The sequence below is a fragment of the Vipera berus genome, assembly GCF_964194415.1.
Source record: "Vipera berus genome assembly, chromosome: 4".
NCBI classification, from domain to species: domain Eukaryota; kingdom Metazoa; phylum Chordata; class Lepidosauria; order Squamata; family Viperidae; genus Vipera; species Vipera berus.
The window spans coordinates 7,960,754-7,983,602 of NC_138206.1; the positions used below are offsets into that span (position 1 = coordinate 7,960,754).

Here is a 22,849-nt window from a genome sequence, read left to right on the forward strand (position 1 = left end):
CTTGCCACGCGTCACAATGCCTCACGTCCGGCCAGGTCCAGCGCCGGCTCCCGCTCTCCACACACACGAATGCAGCTAGGTTTTTCCCACCGAAGTGGTACCTATTTATCTACTTGCACTATTGCATGCTTTTGAGCTGCTGGATGGGCAGGAGCTGGGGGTCAAGTGACGGGAGCTCACGCCATCTCATGGAGCCGGGTGTTGTGACTCAGGGCCAGCCTGTGGGTCCGGCAGCCGGCTCAGATGTCTCGGATGACTCAGATGAGGGGGAGGAGGAGGGTGTGGAAGACGAACTGGTTGATGATGGCTTGGAGGCTTCGCAGAGCCCCCAGCCGGGGCCCTCTTCTCAGCTGCGTGAGCCCGATAGTGCGGAGGATGATGACCCACAGCTGGCCCTGTTCAAGGACGCCCGACGCAGGAGGCAGTCGAGCAGGACCAAACAGAGAAAGGCTGTGGGACTCCTCGGAAGGAGGCACAGGGAGGCCACGCCCTGAACTCTAAATAAAAGGAGTGTTTGGGGAAGGGCTGGTTGCTGAAAGCAACCCTTCCGTTTGAGGATTCAAGTTCCAGTGTTTTTGTTTCTTGTTCTGTTGTTTGTGTAAATCTTGGCAGATGCTTTGCAGCCTCAGACGCTCTCCAGTCTCTACTGTTTGAACAGGGGTTTGCCTTATTGCAAGGCCGGTAGCAGGCTGGTTCAGAACACCGGGACTTGAACAGCCAGAGTGCAAACCATGTCTGGCTGTAAGTTCATTAAGCCACTGTGCCCACCACATCCCTAAACTTAAAGATCATATGTTGTTAACATATTCATACTGCCTCTTTGTCAATAGTAACAGGGCTTAGACTTATATAACGCTTCACAGTGCTTTTACAGCCCTCTCTAAGTGGTTTACAGAGTCAGCATATTTGCCCCCAACAATCTGGGTCCTCGTTTAACCGACCTCGGAAGGATGGAAGGCTGAGTCAGCCTTGAGCTGGTGAGACTCGAACTGCTGGCAGCCGGCAGTCAGCCAAAGTTTGCCTGCAGTACCGCATTCTAACCACTGCGCTACCGCGACAATATCGTGTTATGGACAGCACGGCTGTTATTAAAAATGAAACAGCACTGTGTGTCTCCATCTATGTTTTTTTCTTCTTTTGTACATTTTTGTATGTCTTGGATTAAAATAATGATTGCGTGTGAGCTTGCAAGAGAGACTTGAAATAAAGCCTGTAAAAAAAGCAAAGGAGAAAGGAGAAGAGGACACCACATACCTTCGTTTGCTAGGTATAACGCCCATCTCTTCACTGTCCCCTTCCAGCATGACCCTTCTTGCTTGCCACCACTCATCATCAGAGGCGTTGATAACGTGGAGAATATCTCCATACTTGAAGCTGAGTCCTTGGCTGGGGAGGCCACTGTCCTTGCTTTTGTCGTAGTCAAACATGGCTCTGTTGGAAGGAAACACACAAAGGAGGGCTTGGTAAACCCACGCAGGACAGCACTAAGCAGTCATTGGAGAGGAACATCTGGAGATGAACGTAAGGTTCAAGTGCAGGTAGTCCCTGACTTACAGCCGCAATAGAGCCCAACATTTCCATTGCTAAGCAAGGCAGTTGTTAAGTGAGTTGGGCCCCATTTTGTGAATGTTTTTGCCAAGCAAATCACTAGTGAGGGATTAAGTATATCACGCGGTCACTAAGCGAATCTGGTTTCCCCCATTAACTTGCCTTTTCGGAAGCCGGCTGGGAAGGTCACACATGGTGGTCACATGACCCCAGGACAGTGCAACTGTCATAAATACTTGCCAGTTGCCAAGCGTCCCAGTTTTGATCACGTGACCAAGTGTGAAAAAACAATCATAAATCACTTTTCCAATGCCATTATAACTTTGAATGTCACTAAGTGAATGGTTGTAAGTTGAGGTCTGCAGTAGCTACATATTAAGAAGAACTTTGTCTTTCTTTCTTTCTTTCTTTCTTTCTTTCTTTCTTTCTTTCTTTCTTTCTTTCTTTCTTTCTTTCTTTCTTTCTTTCTTTCTTTCTTTCTTCCCCATCTGACTGTCATGTGACTCTGAGTGGTTTACAATCTGATAAATGATGTTATAAACGATTAAAACAATAAGACAATACATACATTAGCATTAAGAACATAATAGGTAAGACAGTGTGTGTGTGTGTGTGTGTGTGTGTGTGTGTGTGGGTGGGTGGGAGGTATACAACAGAATGGAGAAGGGATTTTCTGATCAATTTTTCCAGTCTGAATAAATTAAGGAAGTCAGGTATATGGGGAAGTGGCTACCTGATCTCTTTGTGTGTTTGTTTGTGTGCGTGAGAGCGCACCCACGGGTGTGTACTGGAGGGCAACCAAGAGAAAGTGCTTTGTTTTTGTTGTCGAAGCATAAATCTTCAAGTCTTTTCAGCTGGAGCAAATTGTTACGGAACAGTTACATGACATTAATCATCATTTGCGGCCCACAGCACTCTTATGCATCATTAGGAGCAGTCAAACAACGCTACCATCTCTTCAGCCTAATGAAATAAATTGTTGCAAAACGGGTGCCAGCCCGGCAAGTGGTGTTTGATGGCTGTCTGTGCTGGTACAGCAAAATAATGTCTGAAGCTGAGCGTATCCATCTAAGGTCAAATTAGGCTTGGAAGGAAGAAATTATTTTTAGATAGTCTCTTAGGAGGGGAATTGACTTTGTGGGTGCTGTTTTTCCCCCCTTCTTTATTGAGGAATGAATGTTTCAGGGTTCACTCAAATATCAATAGGCACTTAAACTTATATACCGCTTCACACAGTGCTTTACACTCTAAGCCAGACATGTCAAACACAAGGCCCGGGGGCCGGATCCGGCCCGCGAAGTGGTTTCATGTGGCCTGCGAAGCCATCCTGGAAACAGTGAGGGAACGGCCCCCACTGCCTTGGCCCTGGCCCAGAGACCCTCCTCCTGCCAGAGACCCTCAGATCTGTCCCACTCCTGCCCAGGCCCCCATAGGCACCCTTGATGCGAACGATGTAGAGCTGGCCATGCCCATCCAGTAGGCCATATGCACTCTAGCCACGCCCACCCAGTAGGCCACGCCCACCCTGGCCACGCCCACCCTGCCCCCTGAGGGCAACCGCAATGCTGATATGGCCCTCAATGAAATTGAGTTTGACACCCCTGATATAAGCAGTTTACAGAGTCAGCATACTTGGCCCTCTAGCAATCTGGGTCCTCATTTTACCGACCTCGGAAGGATAGAAGGCTGAGTCAACCTTGAGCCCCATCAGGATCAAACTCCGGGCTGTGGGCAGAGTCTGTTGTGATTCAGAGTCAGCCTGTGGGTTCGGCAGTTGGGTCGGACGAATCAGAGGAGGAGGGGGGTGTTGAAGACCTTGCTGAGGGGGTTGAAGATCTTGCTGATGATAGCCCTCAGGCAGGCCCCTCCCACTTGGTCACCATGGAGACCCAGCTGTGTGAGCCTGACAGTGTGGATGAAGATGACCCACAGCTGGCCCTGTTCAAGGACGCCCGACGCAGGAGGCAGTCAAGTAGGAGTAAACAGAGGAAGGCTGTGGGGCTTCTCGGAAGGAGGCAGAGAGAGGCCACGCCCTGAACTCTTTATAAAGGGAATGTTTGGGGAGGGCTGGTTTGCTGAAAGCAACTGCTCAGATAGTGTTTCAAAGCTCCTGTATCTTGGTACGTGTCTTGTTTGTTTTTTGTAGTAATAAATTTGGCAGACGTCATTCCAGCCTCTTGCCGTTTATAAAGGGGTTGCCTTTTCTGCAGGGCCGGTAGCAGGCTGGTACAGAACAGAGTCAGCCTGCAATACTACCTTCTAGCCACTGTGCCACCACGGCTCTTATAAATGACCCAGCCTATTCTATGTACCAGCAGGAGATATTCCAAATAGGTAATAAATACACAAAACTTCAAATCTTCTCATGAGTTTATCATCTATCGCACTGGACCAGCCACCCCCAACCTTTTGGGCACCAGGGACCAGTTCCGTGGAGAATTTTTTCCCTGCAGACCAGAGAGGGCATGGCTTCATGTGCTGTCTGTATCTTGTGGATGGGGCTTTGCTTGTTTGCACAGCCAGGTTTCTGGCATGCCGTGAACTGGTGCTGGTCCATGGACTGGGGGTTGGGGATCCCTGCACTAGACTTCACCTCCCAATGACCTGCACCTGACATGACCTCCCATCCCTTGGTGGGATTGAAATACCTGAACAACTGGTTCTCTTATTGGATACAGGCCTGGGCCTCTGAGCTTAGAATGGACTTCCAGATGTGGCATCCACGAACTTCTGGTGGGCTGTTGTAGGCCTGTGAGGCCTCCTCCAGGCCTCCAAGGCCTAGAATGGACTTCTGGAAGTGGCATCCACACACTTCCGGTTGGCCATTCTAGGCCTGGGAGGCCTCCTCCAGGTCTCCGAGGCCTAGAACAGACTTCTGGAAGTGGCATCCACACACTTCCGGTGGGACATTCTAGGCCTGGGAGGCCTCCTCCAGGCCTCCCAGGCCTAGACTGGACTTCCGGAAGCAGTGTGCATTCAGCCGGTTCTCTGAACTCAGCAAAATTGAGCTACCGGTTCTGTTGAACTGGTGCAAACCGGCTGAATCCCACCACTGCTCCCATCACAAGACCCTCAACTGACATGACCCATACCTGATCCCTCACTAGACCCATCACTGGACCCATCACAGGACCCTCACCTGATGTGACCCTCCCATCACAAGACCTACTGACCACGCGAAGTTCTTATAAGCCGAAGAACACGGACACTGACATTCCTTAAATTCCGCTGAAGGTGTTACCTAGCCTGGTAACGCAACGTCTGGAAACCAACCCACAAGCTCGGAGAACGAACCTCCACTCCCTAATCTGGAGAAGTATTTTTCAGGCTGATGCAGTTAGGACCAGATAGTTCTCAAATTACGACCATTCATTTAGTGACTGTTCAAATTCAACGGTACTGAAAGAAAATGAGACTTATGACTATTTTTCACATGAAAGTTACATCTCCGTGTTCCATATGCTCCTAAGTCAGACACTTGGCAAGTGACTCATATTTGTGACCATCGCAGTGTCCCAGGCTCATGTCATCCCCTTTTTTTGACCTTCTGGTGAGCAAAGTCAGTGGGGAAGCCAGGTTAACAACTGTGTTACTAACTTAACAACTGTAATATTCACCAACAACTGTGGCAAGGAAGGTCGCAAAAGGGGGCAAAATTCACTTAACAAACGTCTCACTTAGCAACAGAAATTTGGAGCTCACTTGTGGTCCTACGTCAGGACTACTTATACAGCACGATAGATAAAATCTCTTGACTTTACTCCGCAAAGATTTCATTTTTTATGAGCCATGGTGGCACAGTGGTTAGAATGTAGTACTGTTTTTTCTCTCTTCTTTTTCTTTAAGATATGAGTAATGTAACAATAGGGACATGGTGGCTCAGTGGGTTAGGACGCTGAGCTTGTCGATCAGAAGGTCGGCAGTTTGGCGGGTCGAATCCCGAGTGCTGCGTAGCAGAGTGAGCGCCTGTTACTCGTCCCAGCTTCTGCCAACCTAGCAGTTCGAAAGCACGTAAAAATGCAAGTAGAAAAATAGGGACCACTCCGGTGGGAAGGTAACAGCGTTCCGTGCACCTTTGGCGTCTAGTCACATGACCACGGAGATGTCCTTGGACAAGCGCTGGCTCTTCGGCTTTGAAATGGAGATGAGCACTGGCCCCTAGAGTCGGAAACGACTAGCACGCATGTGCGGGGGAACCTTTACCTTTTTAATGTAACAATGTGATGGCTTGCATGGGAAAAAAAGACTTAAATACTTAAGTGTAACTAATTTTGAGAAAATCTTAACCAAGTAAAAATGCTTTGAATATTGTGGGGAAAGCAAATCTAAGTAAGAATTTTGTAAAGATTATGTATACATGTGCATGGTGAGAAAAACGAATCTTGCAAGTTTTTACTTAAGAGTTAAAACTTGCCAAGCATAACATATCCTTCGAATACTGACTTTAGGTTTCTTATTTAAGTTGAGCTACTTAATTTATTCAGTTCAACATAGTTGGGTCTCCTGACTAGAATTGAGAAGAATTTAAATCATCCAGATGACTCCTGTGCCTTTTCCTGTATCAAAGTTTGATTTTCATCATGATCAACAATGAAACTGGAAAAAATACTCTTGAAAGAAAATTCATGACTATCTATATCTTTTAAATATATTTGTAGAATATGGATTAGCCTGCAGGACGAGACATTGGTTTCATGCAAGTCCAAACCTTCTGCAGTTTTCTGGTAAGGATGAGTCACCTCAAATCAATTTTCTTGTTTTCCTGATGCTCAGACAAGTAAATAGAATTACTCTTCCTTTATGGGGCCCACAGCTAATGACTTCCTTTTCTAATCCGCCCACTGGAGTGGTTTCAGGTTAGCCCATTTATTTTAAACCGATGCCTTGTGGTATTCTGAATTAGCATCAAAAGCCAGCCTGTCTCCCTGCACGGTTAAGACTAATTCCAGCGCAGAACCCTCCTTTTTATTCCTATCAGGTTGACAGGATTTGATATATGGATTTCAATTTGTCACTCTAAAGTGGATAAAACAAGAATTCGGGCCATCTCTTAGGAGATTGAGGCTTTGCAGGTGAGTGAAATAAATCTTCTTTCCTCGGCCTGCTTCCACTTCGGGGTACAATCTGTCTCCCACCAAAGGGCTTTAAGTGGCACTTATTTAATAATTGGCAGCCATAAGTATTACAATTTTGGATGACATGGGTCATTTGTACAGCTACTCAACCACTCTATGCTAAATCAGAGGACGCTTTACGCATCGGATGATGCTTTTCAAAAGTGTGAGCCTGGAGGTGTGTTTTACCCAGATGATAATGAAATGGAATATTTCAGTTTCAACCTGAGCTGCAGAGAAATTTATTTTCTCCACCCCTCTTTCTCCCACCCTCAATACACTTTGGCACTTGAGAGTGTAACAACCCAAAAGATGGGGGTCTTGCCCCATGCATCGTAAAATGTGAATTTGGTTAAAAGAGAGGGAAAGATAGCAATAGCACTTGGACTTATATACCGCTTCACAGTGCTTTTACAGCCCTCTCTAAGCGGTTCACAGAGTCAGCCTATTTACCCCCAACAATCTGGGTCCTCATTTTAACGACCTGAGAAGGATGGAAGGCTGAGTCGACCTTGAGCCGGTCAGGATTGAACTGCTGGCAGTCGGAAGAATTAGCCTGCAGTACTGCATTCTAACCTCTGCAACACAAAATGTCTTCCTCCCTCCCTCCCTCCCTCCCTCCCTCCCTCCCTCCCTCCCTCCCTCCCTCCCTTCCTTCCTTCCTTCCTTCCTTCCTTCCTTCCTTCCTTCCTTCCTTCCTTCCTTCCTTCCTTCCTTCCTTCTTCCTTCCTTCAACACTTAGACTTATATGCCCCTTCACAGTGCTTTACAGCCCTCTCTAAGCAGTTTATAGAGTCAGCATATTTACCTCCCAACAATCTGGCTCCTCATTTTACCGACCTCGGAAGGATGAAAGGCGGAGTCAACCGTGAGTTCGGTCAGGATCGAACTGCCAAACTGTTGGCAGCCAGCAGTCAGCAGAATTAGCCTGTAATACTGCACTCTAACCACTGTGCACCATGGCTCAGTGGAAGGGGCTGAAACCCCAAAGCAGAGGAAGAAAGCAAGACAAAGGAATTTCCTTGACTTACAACCATTCATTTAGTGACTGTTCAAAGTTATAACTGCATTGAAATAGTGACTTATGACCGTTTTTCATACTAACGACCGTCGCAGGATCCCCATGCTCATGGGAACAAAATTTGGATGCTTAGCAACTGATTCACGGCAACTTTATGACGGTTGCCATGTACCGGTCACTTTTCCGACCTTCTCACAAGGAAAGTCAATGGGGAGGCCAGATTCCCTTAACAACCGTCTTGTTAACTTAACAACGGCATGGATTCACTTAACAACTGTGGCAAGGAAGGTCATAAAACAGGGCAAAATTCACTTAACAACTGTCTCACTCAGCAATAGAAATTTTGGGTTCAACTGTGGTCGTAAGTCGAGGACTACCTGTATAGGTTTTGTCTGCAACCGTAGTTTTAAAAGGTTAGGATATTATAGCAATTTTCAATGACTTCCCTTGAGCGGAATTAGCTAAGAAGACCTGCAGACTTTAATAAAAGGGGAAAAAAATAGTTACGATTTAGAATGGAGCCAGGTTATAATCAGGACTATTGTTTCAGAAATGGCAAAGTTCTGGTTTCAGGGAGAAATTGTGACCCCAATTGCTGGGTTCACTTGGCGGCTAAGAGTTTTGGAAAGTGAAAATCAGATGGTAGGAATAAGCAATAGGATGTAGGGAGACCTCATTTTTATTCCTAGCAGACGCAGTTCTCAGAGGCTTTACTACCTGTCCATTAATAGAATCGGAACACTGGGCTAGATGGCCAGATCCCTGATTGTTCAAGATCCCTATAGCAGAGAAGAACCATCAAAGTAATTGCAGCTGACAGGAATACAAAAAAAGAAAAGGAAAGGAAAAAAACAACACCCAGAAAAGTCCAATCAGAGGCAGGCATTCACTCTTTTAACACAGCCATCTAGAATAGATTATGACCTTCACTGACAGTCAAGACAGAAGTTAGATTTTGCCAGCAGGTTTGTAGTTGAGAGAGAGAGAGAGAGAGACAAAGAGAGGGAGACAGACAGACAGAGACAGAGGAAAACAAAAAGAAAGAAATCTTTTCCTTTCCTTTCCTTTCCTTTCCTTTCCCCATTTTCCTTTCCTTTCTTTTCCTTTCCTTTCCTTTCCTTTCCTTTCCTTTCCCCATTTTCCTTTCCTTTCTTTTCCTTTCCTTTCCTTTCCTTTCCCCATTTTCCTTTCCTTTCTTTTCCTTTCCTTTCCTTTCCTTTCCTTTCCTTTCCCCATTTTCCTTTCCTTTCTTTTCCTTTCCTTTCCTTTCCTTTCCCCATTTTCCTTTCCTTTCCTTTCCCCATTTTCCTTTCCTTTCCTTTCCCCATTTTCCTTTCCTTTCCTTTCCCCATTTTCCTTTCCTTTCTTTTCCTTTCCTTTCCCCATTTTCCTTTCCTTTCCTTTCCTTTCCTTTCCTTTCCTTTCCTTTCCTTTTCCTTTCCTTTCCTTTCCTTTCCCTCTCTCCCTTCTTTCAGTCATTCTTCCTTTCCTTTCCTTTCCTTTCTTTCCTTTCCTTTCCTTTCCTTTCCTTTCCTTCCTTTCCTTTCCTTTCCTTTCCTTTCCTTTCCTTTCTTTTTTCCTTTCCTTTCTTTTCCTTCTTCTCTTTCTCCTTTCCTTTCCTTTCCTTTCCTTTCCTTTCCTTTCCTTTCCTTTCCTTTCCTTTCCTTTCCTTTCCTTTCCCTCTCTCCCTTCTTTCAGTCATTTCTTCCTTTCCTTCCTTTCCTTTCCTTTCCTTTCCTTTCCTTTCCTTTCCTTTCCTTTCCTTTCCTTTCCTTTCCTTTCCTTTCCTTTCCTTTCCTTTCCCATTTCCTTTCCTTTCCTTTCCCCATTTTCCTTTCCTTTCCTTTCCCCATTTTCCTTTCCTTTCTTTTCCTTTCCTTTCCCCATTTTCCTTTCCTTTCCTTTCCTTTCCTTTCCTTTCCTTTCCTTTCCTTTCCTTTCCTTTCCTTTCCTTTCCTTTCCTTTCCTTTCTTTTCCTTTCCTTTCCTTTCCTTTCCTTTCCTTTCCCTCTCTCCCTTCTTTCAGTCATTCTTCCTTTCCTTTCCTTTCCTTTCCTTTCCTTTCCTTTCCTTTCCTTTCCTTTCCTTTCCTTTCCTTTTTTTCCTTTCCTTTCTTTTCCTTCTTCTCTTTCTCCTTTCCTTTCCTTTCCTTTCCTTTCCTTTCCTTTCCTTTCCTTTCCTTTCCCTCTCTCCCTTCTTTCAGTCATTCTTCCTTTCCTTTCCTTTCCTTTCCTTTTCTTTCCTTTCCTTTCCTTTCCTTTCCTTTCCTTTCCTTTCCTTTCCTTTCCTTTCCTTTCCTTTCCCCATTTTCCTTTCCTTTCCTTTCCCCATTTTCCTTTCCTTTCTTTTCCTTTCCTTTCCCCATTTTCCTTTCCTTTCCTTTCCTTTCCTTTCCTTTCCTTTCCTTTCCTTTCCTTTCTTTTCCTTTCCTTTCCTTTCCTTTCCTTTCCTTTCCTTTCCTTTCCTTTCCTTTCCTTTCCTTTCCTTTCCTTCCTTTCCTTTCCTTTCCCCATTTCCTTTCCTTTCCTTTCCCCATTTTCCTTTCCTTCTTTCCTTTCCTTTCCTTTCCTTTCCTTTCCTTTCCTTTCCTTTCCTTTCCTTTCCTTTCCTTTCCTTTCCTTTCCTTTCCCTCTCTCCCTTCTTTCAGTCATTCTTCCTTTCCTTTCCTTTCCTTTCCTTTCCTTTCCTTTCCTTTCCTTTCCTTTCCTTTCCTTTCCTTTCCTTTCCTTCTTTCCTTTCCTTTTCTTTCCTTTTCTTTCCTTTCCTTTCCTTTCCTTTCCTTTCCTTCTTTCCTTTCCTTTCCTTTCCTTTCCTTTCCTTTCCTTTCCTTTTCTTTCCTTTTCTTTCCTTTCCTTTCCTTTCCTTTTTTCCTTTCCTTTCTTTTCCTTCTTCTCTTTCTCCTTTCCTTTCCTTTCCTTTCCTTTCCTTTCCTTTCCTTTCCTTTCCTTTCCTTTCCTTTCCTTTCCTTTCCTTTCCTTTCCTTTCCTTTCCCTCTCTCCCTTCTTTCAGTCATTCTTCCTTTCCTTTCCTTTCCTTTCCTTTCCTTTCCTTTCCTTTCCTTTCCTTTCCTTTCCTTTCCTTTCCTTTCCTTTCCCCATTTTCCTTTCCTTTCCTTTCCCCATTTTCCTTTCCTTTCCTTTCCCCATTTTCCTTTCCTTTCTTTTCCTTTCCTTTCCCCATTTTCCTTTCCTTTCCTTCCTTTCCTTTCCTTTCCTTTCCTTTCCTTTCCTTTCCTTTCCTTTCCTTTCCTTTCCTTTCCTTTCCTTTCCTTTCCTTTCCTTTCCCCATTTCCTTTCCTTTCCTTTCCTTTCCCCATTTTCCTTTCCTTTCCTTTCCTTTCCTTTCCTTTCCTTTCCTTTCCTTTCCTTTCCTTTCCTTTCCTTTCCTTTCCTTTCCTTTCCTTTCCTTTCCTTTCCTTTCCTAAGCTTGCTGGGTGACTTTAGGCCAATCGCCAGGAGACGGTGAGTTCAAGTCCGGCCTTAGACATGAAGCTGGCTGGGTGACATTGGGCCAATCACCACAAGACTATGAGTTCTAGTCCCTCCTTAGGCATGAAAGCTGATTGGATGACCTTGGGCCACTCACTCTCTCTCAACCCAATCCACCTCACAGGGTTGTTGTTGTGAGGAAAATAGGAGGGTGGAAAGAGTATTACGCATTGTCTGTTCGCCGCCTTAAGTTACCCACAAAGACGGGGGTGAAAAAAAAATTCTAATAAATAAATAATAAATAAAAGTAACAATCTAGCTTAACCACTTCTGAAAAGATGGATCTCTTTGTTTCTCTGCTTATTCTCTCCCTCCTTTCCATGTTCTGTAGATGGTTACCTTTTCTTTACTTCTCTGTTCTCAAGCTGGCCTGTGCCCAATGCCCTCCTTACAGTGGGTGTGTACAGTATATGTGTGAATGCTACACGATTTAAAAGTTTTTGCCTTTTTTGGCGCTGGGAGACAAGTTTAACACCACATCTCTATTTTTGGTTCTGTTTCCCCATCTGTAGCTAAATTCTATGCATACTCTATATTATAAAGATTCGCTTTGCAAAATATCTAATTCCCCACTATCTCTGAACTCGCTCTTTCTCTTCATTGAAATGAACATATTTAATACCCCAAAGACTGCCTAGTTGCTTAAGATTTCTGTGTTACCCTGTAGAATTGTAATTGTTTCAGACACGTATATTAACGTGTACAGATTGCTCATTGTAAATACTGAAAACTAAGTAATTATTTGGTTGTCTCGTATCCCCAGAGTCTCAAATCACGTCTAAAGAACTTAAAGAATTGTACTGATGGGTTATGAATGTTAGTTTCATTATCCTAAATATATAAGCTGATTTGATGAGCTATAACGTTAGGTGTCATCGGAGGAAGACTGCATTTTGCTGCATGAGGCCTGAATGCTTGATTCAGGCAAGACCAGCCCAGTTTGGCAAACAAAATGTTATTTATATTTGGGATTTTGACAGAAAAAAAAGCTATAGGCAGATTCAACAAATGTTACTGTGGGATAAACTCAACTATGTTGGGCATTGCCACTCATAAAGTACCCTTTAAAGGTAAAGGTAAAGGTTCCCCCGCACATGTGTGCTAGTCGTTTCCGACTCTAGGGGCCGGTGCTCATCTCCGTTTCAAAGCCGAAGAGCCAGCGCTTGTCCGAGGACGTCTCCGTGGTCATGTGGCCGGCATGACTAGACGCCAGAGGCGCACAGAACGCTGTTACCTTCCCACTGTAGTGGTCCCTATTTTTCTACTTGCATTTTTTATGTGCTTTCGAACTGCTAGGTTGGCAGAAGCTGGGACAAGTAACAGGCGCTCACTCTGTTACGCGGCACTCGGGATTCGACCCGCCAAACTGCCGACCATCTGATCGACAAGCTCAGCGTCCTAACCCACCCCTTTATGGGGTGATAAATGGTTGCCTGTGTTAGCCTCAGTTTCTTTCTTTCTTTCTTTCTTTCTTTCTTTCTTTCTTTCTTTCTTTCTTTCTTTCTTTCTTTCTTTCTTTCTTTCTTTCTTTCTTTCTTTCTTTCTTTCTCTTCCTTCCCCCTTCCCCTTCCTTCCTTCCTTCCTTCTTCTCTCCCTTTTCCTTCCTTCCTTCCTTCCTTCCTTCCTTCCTTCCTTCCTTCCTTCCTTCCTTCCTTCCTTCCTTCCCCTTCATCCTTCTAACTTTCTAGGAACTCTCAGTTATCTTGGGATAATTGAGGCATAGCACTAATGATGTTACCTACCTGGGTAATGAAATGTCTGAAAGAAAACCACCAAGCTCAGAGAGCACCAAGGACTCCACATTTCAACCCTGAGCTGCAAATACTCCCTTCTTAATGTCTGTTTGGCAGACCCACATTTGGAGAACTTTTTCAAAAGGGACTCTTAGGACTAATTCCCCAAAGCCCCACACCCCGAGGGAGGAGCCCCTCCAAAGTACAATGCAGCCTCGCAAACCAACAAACGGATCAATATTTTTCATTCCAGTCAGAAAAAAAAACAGTTATTAAAAATATAATGGGAAGAGTTATTACATGTCAGGTTCCCCTACTACACTCTCCGGATCAGAGCTTACAGAGCTAATTTGAAATGGAAAGCTGTGGAAATCTTAGCACTTAATCAATAAACTCCTGGGCTATTGGCTTTAATGGACAAAAGAAAAGAACAATGGAGAATTACAGTTAGGTAGGATAAAATGAGAAGGAAGAAGGGGGAAATGCTAAAATGGAAACATAGCCCTCGGAGGTTTTCAGAGGCTTTAAGACAAGGGGAGGCAACCTTGGCTCTTTTATGACGCGTGGACTTCAACTCCCAGAATTCCTGAGCCAGGTTGGCTCAGGAATTCTGGGAGTTGAAGTCCACGCATCATAAAAGAGCCAAGGTTGCCTACCCCTGCTTTAAGAGGTCCTGAATCACCAACAGCTGGAAAGGAATCTCCAACATCATTTCCTGCAGCTTTTAGACAATGCAGTAAAACTTCTTCCTATAGTAATTTTTGCAAATAACCATCCAGGCAGAAATAAACCATAAAAGAGGTTGCTTGCAGCCAACAGATTTAGGGAGGGGACGATTTCACCCACCATAGGAGAGGATAAGCAGGCAGTGATGAAATACAACATAGAACATAAAATAATAGAATTGGAAGGGACCTCGGAGGTCCTCTAGTCCAACTCCCTGCTCAGGCAGAAGACCCTGTATCATTTCAGGCAAATGGTTGTCCAGTCTCTGTTTGAAAGCCTCCAGTGATGGAGCATCCACAGCTTCTGAAAACAAGCTATTAAATTGATTGACTGTTCTCACCATTAGGAAATTTCTCCTTAGTTCTAGGTTGCTTCTCTCCTTGGTTAGTTTCTATCTATTGTTTGTCATCTTGCCTGTTGGTGCTTTGGAAAATAAGTGGACCCCTTGTCTTCGTAGGAGCTCCTCAAATATTGGAACACTGCTACCAGGGGTAGGCATCCTTGGCTCTTTGATGACTCGTTGACTTCAACTCCCAGAATTCCTGAGCCAGCCGTGCTGAGTAGAAAGGGAGAGGTTTCCAAGCTGAGCCATGCTGGCTCTGGAATTCTGGGAGTTGAAGTCCACGAGTCATAAAAGAGCCAAGGTTGCCTACCCCAGGACTTTTCAAGCTTTTCACCCATTGTACCACTTTTAAGATATGGCAACATCCGAGTACCACCAGTCGCCTAGCAAGGTGTCAAAAACGTGATAACCAAAAAAAAAAGGAAAAAAGTGATGAAGCACAGGTAGTTCTCAACTTACAACAGTTCGCTAGTGACTCTTCAAAGTTACAATGGCACTGAAAAAAGTGCCCCCCCAAGCCACAGCCGAGCAAGAAACCTGCCTGCCCGCCCGGCGGCGCCCTTCCTCCTGTCCGAGGTCTTCATTGTTGTGAGCATTTCTGTTGAGGATTGGCAGCGGGGGTGGGGTGGGGGTGTTTGGTTTTTATTCCCCCCCCCCTCTGCTGGGTGATTGCAGCAGGTTTTGGTCACTTCACATGACCCTGGGACACTGTGACCGTCATAAATATGAATCAGTTGCCAAGCATCTGAATGTAAATCACAAGACCCTGGAGATGCTGCAACATTCCAGCTGGTTGGTGCTTCTTCTGGGCTCAGCAGACGTGCCGGGATCAGCGCCGAGCTCCAGCTGGATCCTGGCGCTGATCCTGGCACTTCCACTGAGCCCTGACAGCCCTGCAGCTCCAGCCGTCTCTCGCTCAGGCTTGTGTGGTGCTGCCACCAGTTCAGCTGATTCCCCTCCCCCACTACCACTTTCCTAGGATGGTCACGTACCGCCTGCCAGGTGCCAATGTATCACAGGTGGTACCCGTACTACTGGTTGAAAAGCCATGGCCTACAACTTCCCTAGTCCATCTTTTTATTAGACTAGACACTCCCAATTCCTGCAAGCGTTCATCACAACAAAAATTCCATGGCTAATACAATTGCATCTGACTGACACAGCTACAACAGGGGAGGCATTACAAAGTAAGGAATAAAATTTGTTCTTCCTGTCTTCATTATTATGTTACAAGCTGATTTTTTTTGTATTTCATTTTTTTGCTAAGTGAAAAGGAAAGTTAATTTATACTGGTAGTCATTAACTTACGACCGTCATGCAGTCTGCCCATTGCAGTCGTAAATCGTGATGGTCCTAAAGTGGATCATCATGTGACCGACTTGATTTTTATAAACTTTTTTTTGCACTGGTCATTAAGCAAATGACTAGTAGTCCTCAACTTACGACCGATGGTATTTAAGTGAACAAGGGTCATTAAGCGAGTCCATTGTTTGCTACCATATTTTCCTGAAAGTAAGGCCTATAACAAAAATAAGTGCTAGCTTGATTTTTGGGGGTTAGCCTAATATAAGCCCTATCCCAAAAATAAGCCCTTCTTTTGGGGTGAGGCATACACCTAAAAATCAAGCTAAGGTGGTGTGGTGGTGTGTGTGGAGCTGCCCCACTCGCCCCGCACCCACTTAGCCTGCAGCCAGGCCTCTCCTTGCTGGCCCACTTCTTCTTCTGAGGCCTCTTCTGCAGCCAGGCCTGCATTTCTCAGTCACAGGGCTTTCCGGAAGGCCTGTGCAGCCAAGAACCGAGCTATGGGTTCAATCCATAGCTCGGTTCTGCAAGACCTCAGCAGCTAAGCACTCGTACTTGGCTGCTTAGGCCTTCTGGAAAGGCCTGACTGCAAAATGCAGACCTAAATGCAGCTGTAGAACTTCAGCCCCAGAAGAAGTGGACCGGTTGGGTGGGGCTGTCAGTGCCAGAGGTGAGGTAAGGCCTATCCCGAAAATAAGATTTAGTGACTCTTTTGGAGGCTAACAACAACAACAACAACAACAACAACAACAACAACAACAACAACAACAACAACAACAACAATAATAATAATAATAATAATAATAATAATAATAATAATAATAATAATAATAATACCCAGTCTTATTTTCGGGGAAACATGGTATGGGGTATTTTTGCCAAAAAAGAAATAAGAGCAGTGTTTTTCCAAAAATGTAACAAATCGCAGTCACATGACCATGGGCTGATGCAAATGGCTGGAAAGGCAGTGTAATGGCCCAAATGTGGTCACCTGACCACGGGGGGGTGGTGAGTGTCCATCAGAACTTTGGTCCTTATAAAAGGTCATAGGTACCATTTGAGGGGGCTGTTGTAAGTGGAGAACTGCTTGCAAAATGCTTGCCATCCAGGCAATAGCCATCCAACCTTGTAAGAAAGACATTTGTCCCCAAAGGGAGTCAAAGAATCGTGATGGCGACTGCTATTGGACGATCCAAACTCTGCCTCTTTCTTACACACAACAAACCAAGCCAGGTATAGGTAGTCCTTGACTTACAACTACTACTGAGCTCAAAATTTCCATTGCTAAGCAGTGAGCTTTGCCCCATTTTAAAACTTTTCTGGCCACAGTTGTTAAGTGAATCACTGCCCTTGCTAAGTTGGTAACCCAGTTGTTAAGCAGAATCAGGCTTCCCCCATTGACTTTGCTTGTCAGAAAGTCGCAAAAGAGGATCCCGTGATCCTGGGGCACTGCAAAACCATCCTAAATATGAGCCAGTTGCCAAGGGTTGGAATTTTGATCACCTGACCATGGGGGGGGGTTTGTTGCAACAGTCATTAAGTATGAAAAATGGTCCTAAGTCACTATTTTCAGTGCCGTTGTGACTTCGAACAGTCACTAAACGAATGGTTGTAATTCGAGTGCATTTTAGGCACTAAATGATGACAACATCCTGGAATGCATTTGTAAGTCTTTTGCAAAATTAGCTCCTGATATTTCGCCTCCTGAAGGAAGACGGTAAAAAGCTGCAATTAATTTACATTTGTTCTTTGCACCCTACCAGAAGAAGAAGAAGAAGAAGAAGAAGAGGAAGAAGAAGAAGAAGAAGAAGAAGAAGAAGAAGAAGAAGAAGAAGAAGAAGAAGAAGAAGAAGAAGAAGAAGAAGAAGAAGAAGAAGAAGAAGAAGAAGAAGAAGAAGAAGAAGAAGAAGAAGAAGAAGAAGAAGAGAGAGAGAGTTTGTCTGGCATTATTGGTGATGTTCCTCCAGATTTAATTCATGAGGCTATTTTTTGACTCAAGTTCCCACCAGCTGTTAGCAAAAAGCACTGTGGGAACTCTATTTTAGGCAGTTCACCCCGGTCCACGTACTGCTGACAGCACCATGTGGCATATTATTCCCAAAATGGAGTCAAACTGAAAACTTTGAAGACCCTTTTTTTAAAAAAAAATGCATAAAGTATATTAACCCCTGTTTCTTTTGTTCCAAATTCACACACTGAGCATTAGGAACGAAAGAATGACAGAATAACATAGTTGGAAGGGACCTTGGAGATCTTCTAGTCCAACCTCCTGATCAAGAGGATAACATTGGAGCTTTAGAACTGGGTCCATCTCAAAGTGCATAACTAAATGTCTATGGAGGTTCTCAGTCATCCAGGTCATGGTTGTCCCAAAGGTGCTTTTTCAAGAGAGAACTGGAGTTTTTTTCTTTTTCTTTGAAGACATTTTGCTTTTCATCCCAGAAGCTTCTTCAGCTCAGCTTCAAAGAAAAACCAGAAAGTCCAGTTGCCTCTTGAAAAAGCACTTTTGGGATGATTTAGAACTGGGTCATACGTTTTGAAGTCTCTCTCTCTCTCTCCCCCCCCTCTCTCATTACAATAAAATTGCAATTAATAAGGTGTCAGACCTGCCACAACTCTAAATAGAAGCAAGCCTCGACTCCATGTGTTGAGAAAGGTAGAGTTTATTAGAAGTGAAGGGTATTGCAGTATTGCAAAGCCAGAACTGAGAATCGTGCGCCCAAATCCATAAGTTCTACTTTTCCCTCCCTGGACTGTCTCTCATTGCCCACCCCAGGGTAACCAATCAGGTTCAGCAAGATGTTTTCCTAATGGTCCGTTCAAGCTCAGTTTGGTAGGCGCCCCGCCCTCTCTTTCTTCCATCTGGGTGACCTTGAGGCAGCGTCTCGAGGAGATACAGCGTTTACTTTCGTTTTCCCCAAGACTTCCCCGCTTCACTCCCTCTCCCCACCGTTCATGGCAGTCTGTCACCGCCTAGCAGTGAAGCACAAGCAAGCATAAGGTGGCAGCTTAGGTGTGGCATTATTCTGAATCGTCACTATTTGCAGCTAAGGTTGCAAATCGAGGACTGCTTGTGCTGAATCTATTCTGTTCCACTGCGCCTTGCTAGATACAAACAGTTAATTGGATTTTTTTTTCTTCAGAAAAATTATGCGCTCCTAGGCACCTTCTACTAAACAAAACATGAAGCCCCCACCACCACAACCATGTTTAGGGGACCTGATCTCATGCTACAACCTTTGTCTCATACTCAGCTCACTATGGAGACAGCCTAGATTCATCCTTAGCTGTTCCAGTTTTAAATTAGTGTGTTCTATCTTCTCTCAATGTATCTTGGTGTACAATCGATCTTTCTAAGAACAAGGGTAGAACTGGAATTGACTGAGCAGCTGTTGATTGATTGAGACTACCGACAGTACATCCTTCTCATTCATTAGTCACTGTCCTTCAAGGGCTAGGGTTGCTGAAGAAACCAGAATATAGTTTCTGCAGATACACCTGTCCAGATAATGCTGCACCTGCTCTTTCCAAACCATCATTGCTGCTTATACAGACTGCTATACCGGTCTTCTGAAAGACCATTGTATTTAGCATTTCATGATCTCTTAAAAGCCTGCTGGTCACGTTCAACTTAGAAATAAAATTATTGTGTATTATTTCTCGAACAGAAACAGATCAGAACAGGAGTTTGGTCTAGTGGTTATGACTGTGCACTTATGATTATGACTGCTAAGTTTGTAAGCCGCCCTGAGTCTTCGGAGAAGGGCGGGATATAAATGGAATAAAAATAAAAATAAAATAAATAAATAATTGTTGCAACATCCTCACAGTTACATGATCTAAATTCAAGTGTTGGCCACTGGCATGTATTTAAGAGGGTTGCAGTGTCCTGGGATCATGTGATTGCCATTTGCAATCTTCCCAGCCAGCTTCCAACAAGCAAAGTCCATGGGGGAAGTTGGGTTCACTTGATAACCTTGTTACGAAGTTAGCAACTGCAGTGATTCATTTAACAGCTCTGGCAGGAAAAGCCCCCAAATGGAGCAAAACTCACTTAACAACTGTCTCAGGTAGCAACCTAAATTTTGTGGTAGTAAGTAGAGGACTACCTGTATACTGTATAGTCCTTTGATGACCCAAGGATTGGAGCCTGAGTCTTAAGTCAGGGTGAAAATCAGGACCACGGAAAGCTCCTCAGAAACCTGGTTAGTACAGAGAGAGGTTGCCTTAGCAGAGAATGAAAGCATATGAAGCTTAGACTAGTGCAGGGGTCTTCAAACTTGGCAACTTTAAGACTTGTGGACTTCAACTCAACAAGACTTCAACTCCCAGAATTCTGCAGAATTCTGGCTGGCTGAGGAATTCTGGGAGTTGAAGTCCACAAGTCTTAAAGTTGCCAAATTTGAAGACCCTTGGACTAGTGTTTCTCAGGGCTTTTTTTGTCATAGAACGCCCAGAACGGAGTTCCGGCACCTTTTTTGGATGGAACCTTGTAGGGTAGGCAAGGAGGGTTGTATGATGTGTGTGAGTTCCAGCATCTTTTTTTTATTATTACAAAAAAAGCACTGGTGTTTCTCAAACTTGACTTAGGAGGGTGAACTTCAACTCTCAGAATTCCCCAGCCAGCATGCCTTGGCTCTGATGCCTTTGTAAGACCACACCTGGAATATTGAATCCATTTCTGGTCGCCACAATAGAAACAAGATGTTGAGACTCTAGAAAGAGTGCAAAGAAGAGCAACAAAGATGATTAGGAGACTAGAGGCTAAACCGGGGGTTCCAAACCTCAGGTCCATGGACCAGCACCTATCTGCAACATGCCAGAAACTAGGCCATGCAAACAAGCAAAACCCCATCTGTGGGATGCAGGCAGTGTGTGAAATCACACTCCCTTCGGTCCGCAGAAAAATCTCTTTCCACAGAACCAGTCCATGGTGCTAAAAAGATTGGGGGAACGTTGGCTAAATCATACTATGATCAGTTGCAGGAACTGGGTATGTCTACTCCAGGGGTAGGTAACCTTGGCTCTTTTATGACTCGTGGACTTCAACTCCCAGAATTCCTGAGCCAGCATGGCTCAGCTTGGAAACCTCTCTCTTTCCCTTCAGCATGGCTGGCTCAGGGATTCTGGGAGTTGAAGTCCACGAGTCATAAAAGAGCCAAGGTTCCCTACCCCTGGTCTAGTCTAATGAAGAGAAGGACTAGAGGTGACATTGATAACAGTGTTCCAATATCTGGGGGGCTGCCACAGAGAAGAGGCGGTCAACCTATTCTCCAAATCACCTGAAGGCAGGACAAGAAGCAGTGGATGGAAACTCATCAAGGAGAGAATCAGCTTAGAACTAAGGAGAAATTTCCTGACGGTTACAACAATTAATCAGTGAAACGACTTGCCCCCCAAAATTGTGGGTGCTCCAACAATGGAGGTTTTTAAGACGAGATTGGACAACCATTTGTCTGAAATGGTATAGGCCAGAGGTCTTCAAACTTGGCCCTTTTATGACTCATGGACGTCAACTCCCAGAATTTCTCAGCCAGGCATGCTGGCTGAGGAATTCTGGGAGTTGACGTCCATGAGTCATAAAAGGGCCGAGTTTGAAGACCCCTGGTATAGGCTTTCCTGTTTGAGCAGTGGGTTGGACTAGAAGATCTCCAAGGTCCCTTCCAACTCTGTTCTTCTGTTAAGGTTGTGCAATGCTGCCTCAGACAGATTCTCCCGAAGTTTGTTTGCCTTACCCCTCAGTGGGCAGTGTTCGGTTAATCACGTTCTGCTCTACTAATGCTTTAAAGAACCACTGCTGATTAATTCTTTTGACCCTCCCCATCCACTACCAGCCAAAATAACACAATTAATCTTCCCGCTAAAGCCGCAGTGTTTCTTCCCAACAGGGTACTCTCCTTTCCCTCTCCCTGTCATGCTGACATATTCTTAAAAGCCCAGGCTTAATTGGATCTATGTAAGGTCATCAACTGAATTAGTTCCAGTGTGAGCACTCATCACTGCAGGGAAAAGGTGATGCCAGTGAAATTGCCATCTCTCCATCCCTAATCATCAAGATCCTTGAACCAAAGAAGCAGCAGAAGGAACACGTCTTACCAAATGAAAGCAGGGAAAGAGATATTAAAGGCGCAAGAGAGCTAGGAACCCAGTAAAAAAAATGTATTAGTGAGAGTTAGACCGTAAGGAAGGCTGAGCGCTGAAGAACGGGGGCTTCTGAACTGTGGTGTTGGAGAAGACTCTGGAGAGTCCATTGGACTGCCAAGGAGATCCAATCAGTCGATCCTAAAGGAAATCCACCCTGACCGTCCTTTGGAAGGACAGATCCTGAAGCCGAAGCTCAAATACTTTGGCCACCCAATGAGAAGAGAGGACTCTTCAAAAGACCTGGATGTTGGGAAAGATGGAAGGCAAAAGGAGAAGGGGACGCCATAGGAGGAGATGGTTAGATAGGGCCATTGACACAAAGAATATGGATTTGGTCAAACTCCAGGAGACAGTGGAGGACTGGGGTGGGGGTGGGGCTTGGTGTGCTATGGTCTATGGGGTCATGAAGAATCGGGCATGACTTAGCCACTGAACAACAGCATCAACAAAGAGCTTGGAAGGACAGCTTCCTTCTTGCTCAAAGCAAGAAGTTTCTATATCCAGAAATTTGTTTATACAAGGAGTACAAAGTGTAAACCACACTGAAGCTAATCACTGTCTTTATCCTTGGGACCGCCTTTTCCCAAGTGCTTGGGCATGCTGCAGATCCCATCAAACAAAGTGTTGGCTGGTAGGAACTAGAACAGGGGTAGGCAATCTTGGCTCTTTTATGACTCGTGGACTTCAACTCCCAGAGTTCCTGAGCCAGCATGGCTGGCTCAGGAATTCTGGGAGTTGAAGTCCACGAGTCATAAAAGAGCCAAGGTACCCCTGAACTAGAAGGTGGGTCTTTTCTGCAGTGGCCCCTGCTCTGTGGAACATTCTCCCCTCGGAGATCAGAATGACTCCAAGCCTGTTGGCCTTTCATAAGGTCTTGAAAACCTGGCTGCATTCTTGAGCCAGGGGTCCTGAATGCGTTAAGGGCCCCGTTTCCTGCCTTTACTGTTAACTAGCCAAGCATCTCAGCTGCTGTGTATATTTATTTTGATTTTTCGTATTGCTTTTGTAATGTTTTTACTGTTATAATTGTTGGGTATTTTTTTTTAATTGTAAGCTGCTGAGGGTCATTGATTGAGATGGGCAACTAAAGAAATGGAACAAATGGGTCAATAAAATAAATTCGTAGGGGGATCCATTTGCTTTTATATCATTTTTAGTCCTTACAAATCCAAAAAGCAAACATGGAAGCTCTTGCCTGCATATGATAGATGATAGATAGATAGATAGATAGATAGATAGATAGATAGATAGATAGATAGATAGATAGATAGATAGATAGATAGATAGATAGATAGATAGATATGGATGGTTGGATGGATGGATAGACAGAGATGGATGATTGGATGGATAGATAGATAAATGGATAGATGGATGGAGAGAGAGAGAGAGAGAGAGAGAGAGAGAGAGAGAGAGAGAGAGAGAGAGAGAGAG

The 22,849-nt window shown here is 44.6% G+C and overlaps 1 protein-coding gene across 7 annotated transcripts in view; it reads right to left on the reverse strand.

Annotated features, from left to right (window-relative positions):
- Positions 1-22,849, reverse strand: part of DLG2 (discs large MAGUK scaffold protein 2) — a gene marked incomplete at both ends in the record, with an annotated part of 1,167,883 nt that overhangs the window by 58,511 nt on the left and 1,086,523 nt on the right. For 6 of the 7 annotated variants that reach the window (XM_081327813.1, XM_081327818.1, XM_081327817.1 and 3 more), the window contains one exon: positions 1,255-1,431. The exons of the other annotated variant lie outside the window; for it this stretch is intronic. In XM_081327813.1, coding sequence (XP_081183939.1) covers positions 1,255-1,431 — 177 coding nt within the window. The remainder of the gene's footprint in view (positions 1-1,254; positions 1,432-22,849) is intronic. 7 annotated transcript variants of the gene reach the window in all.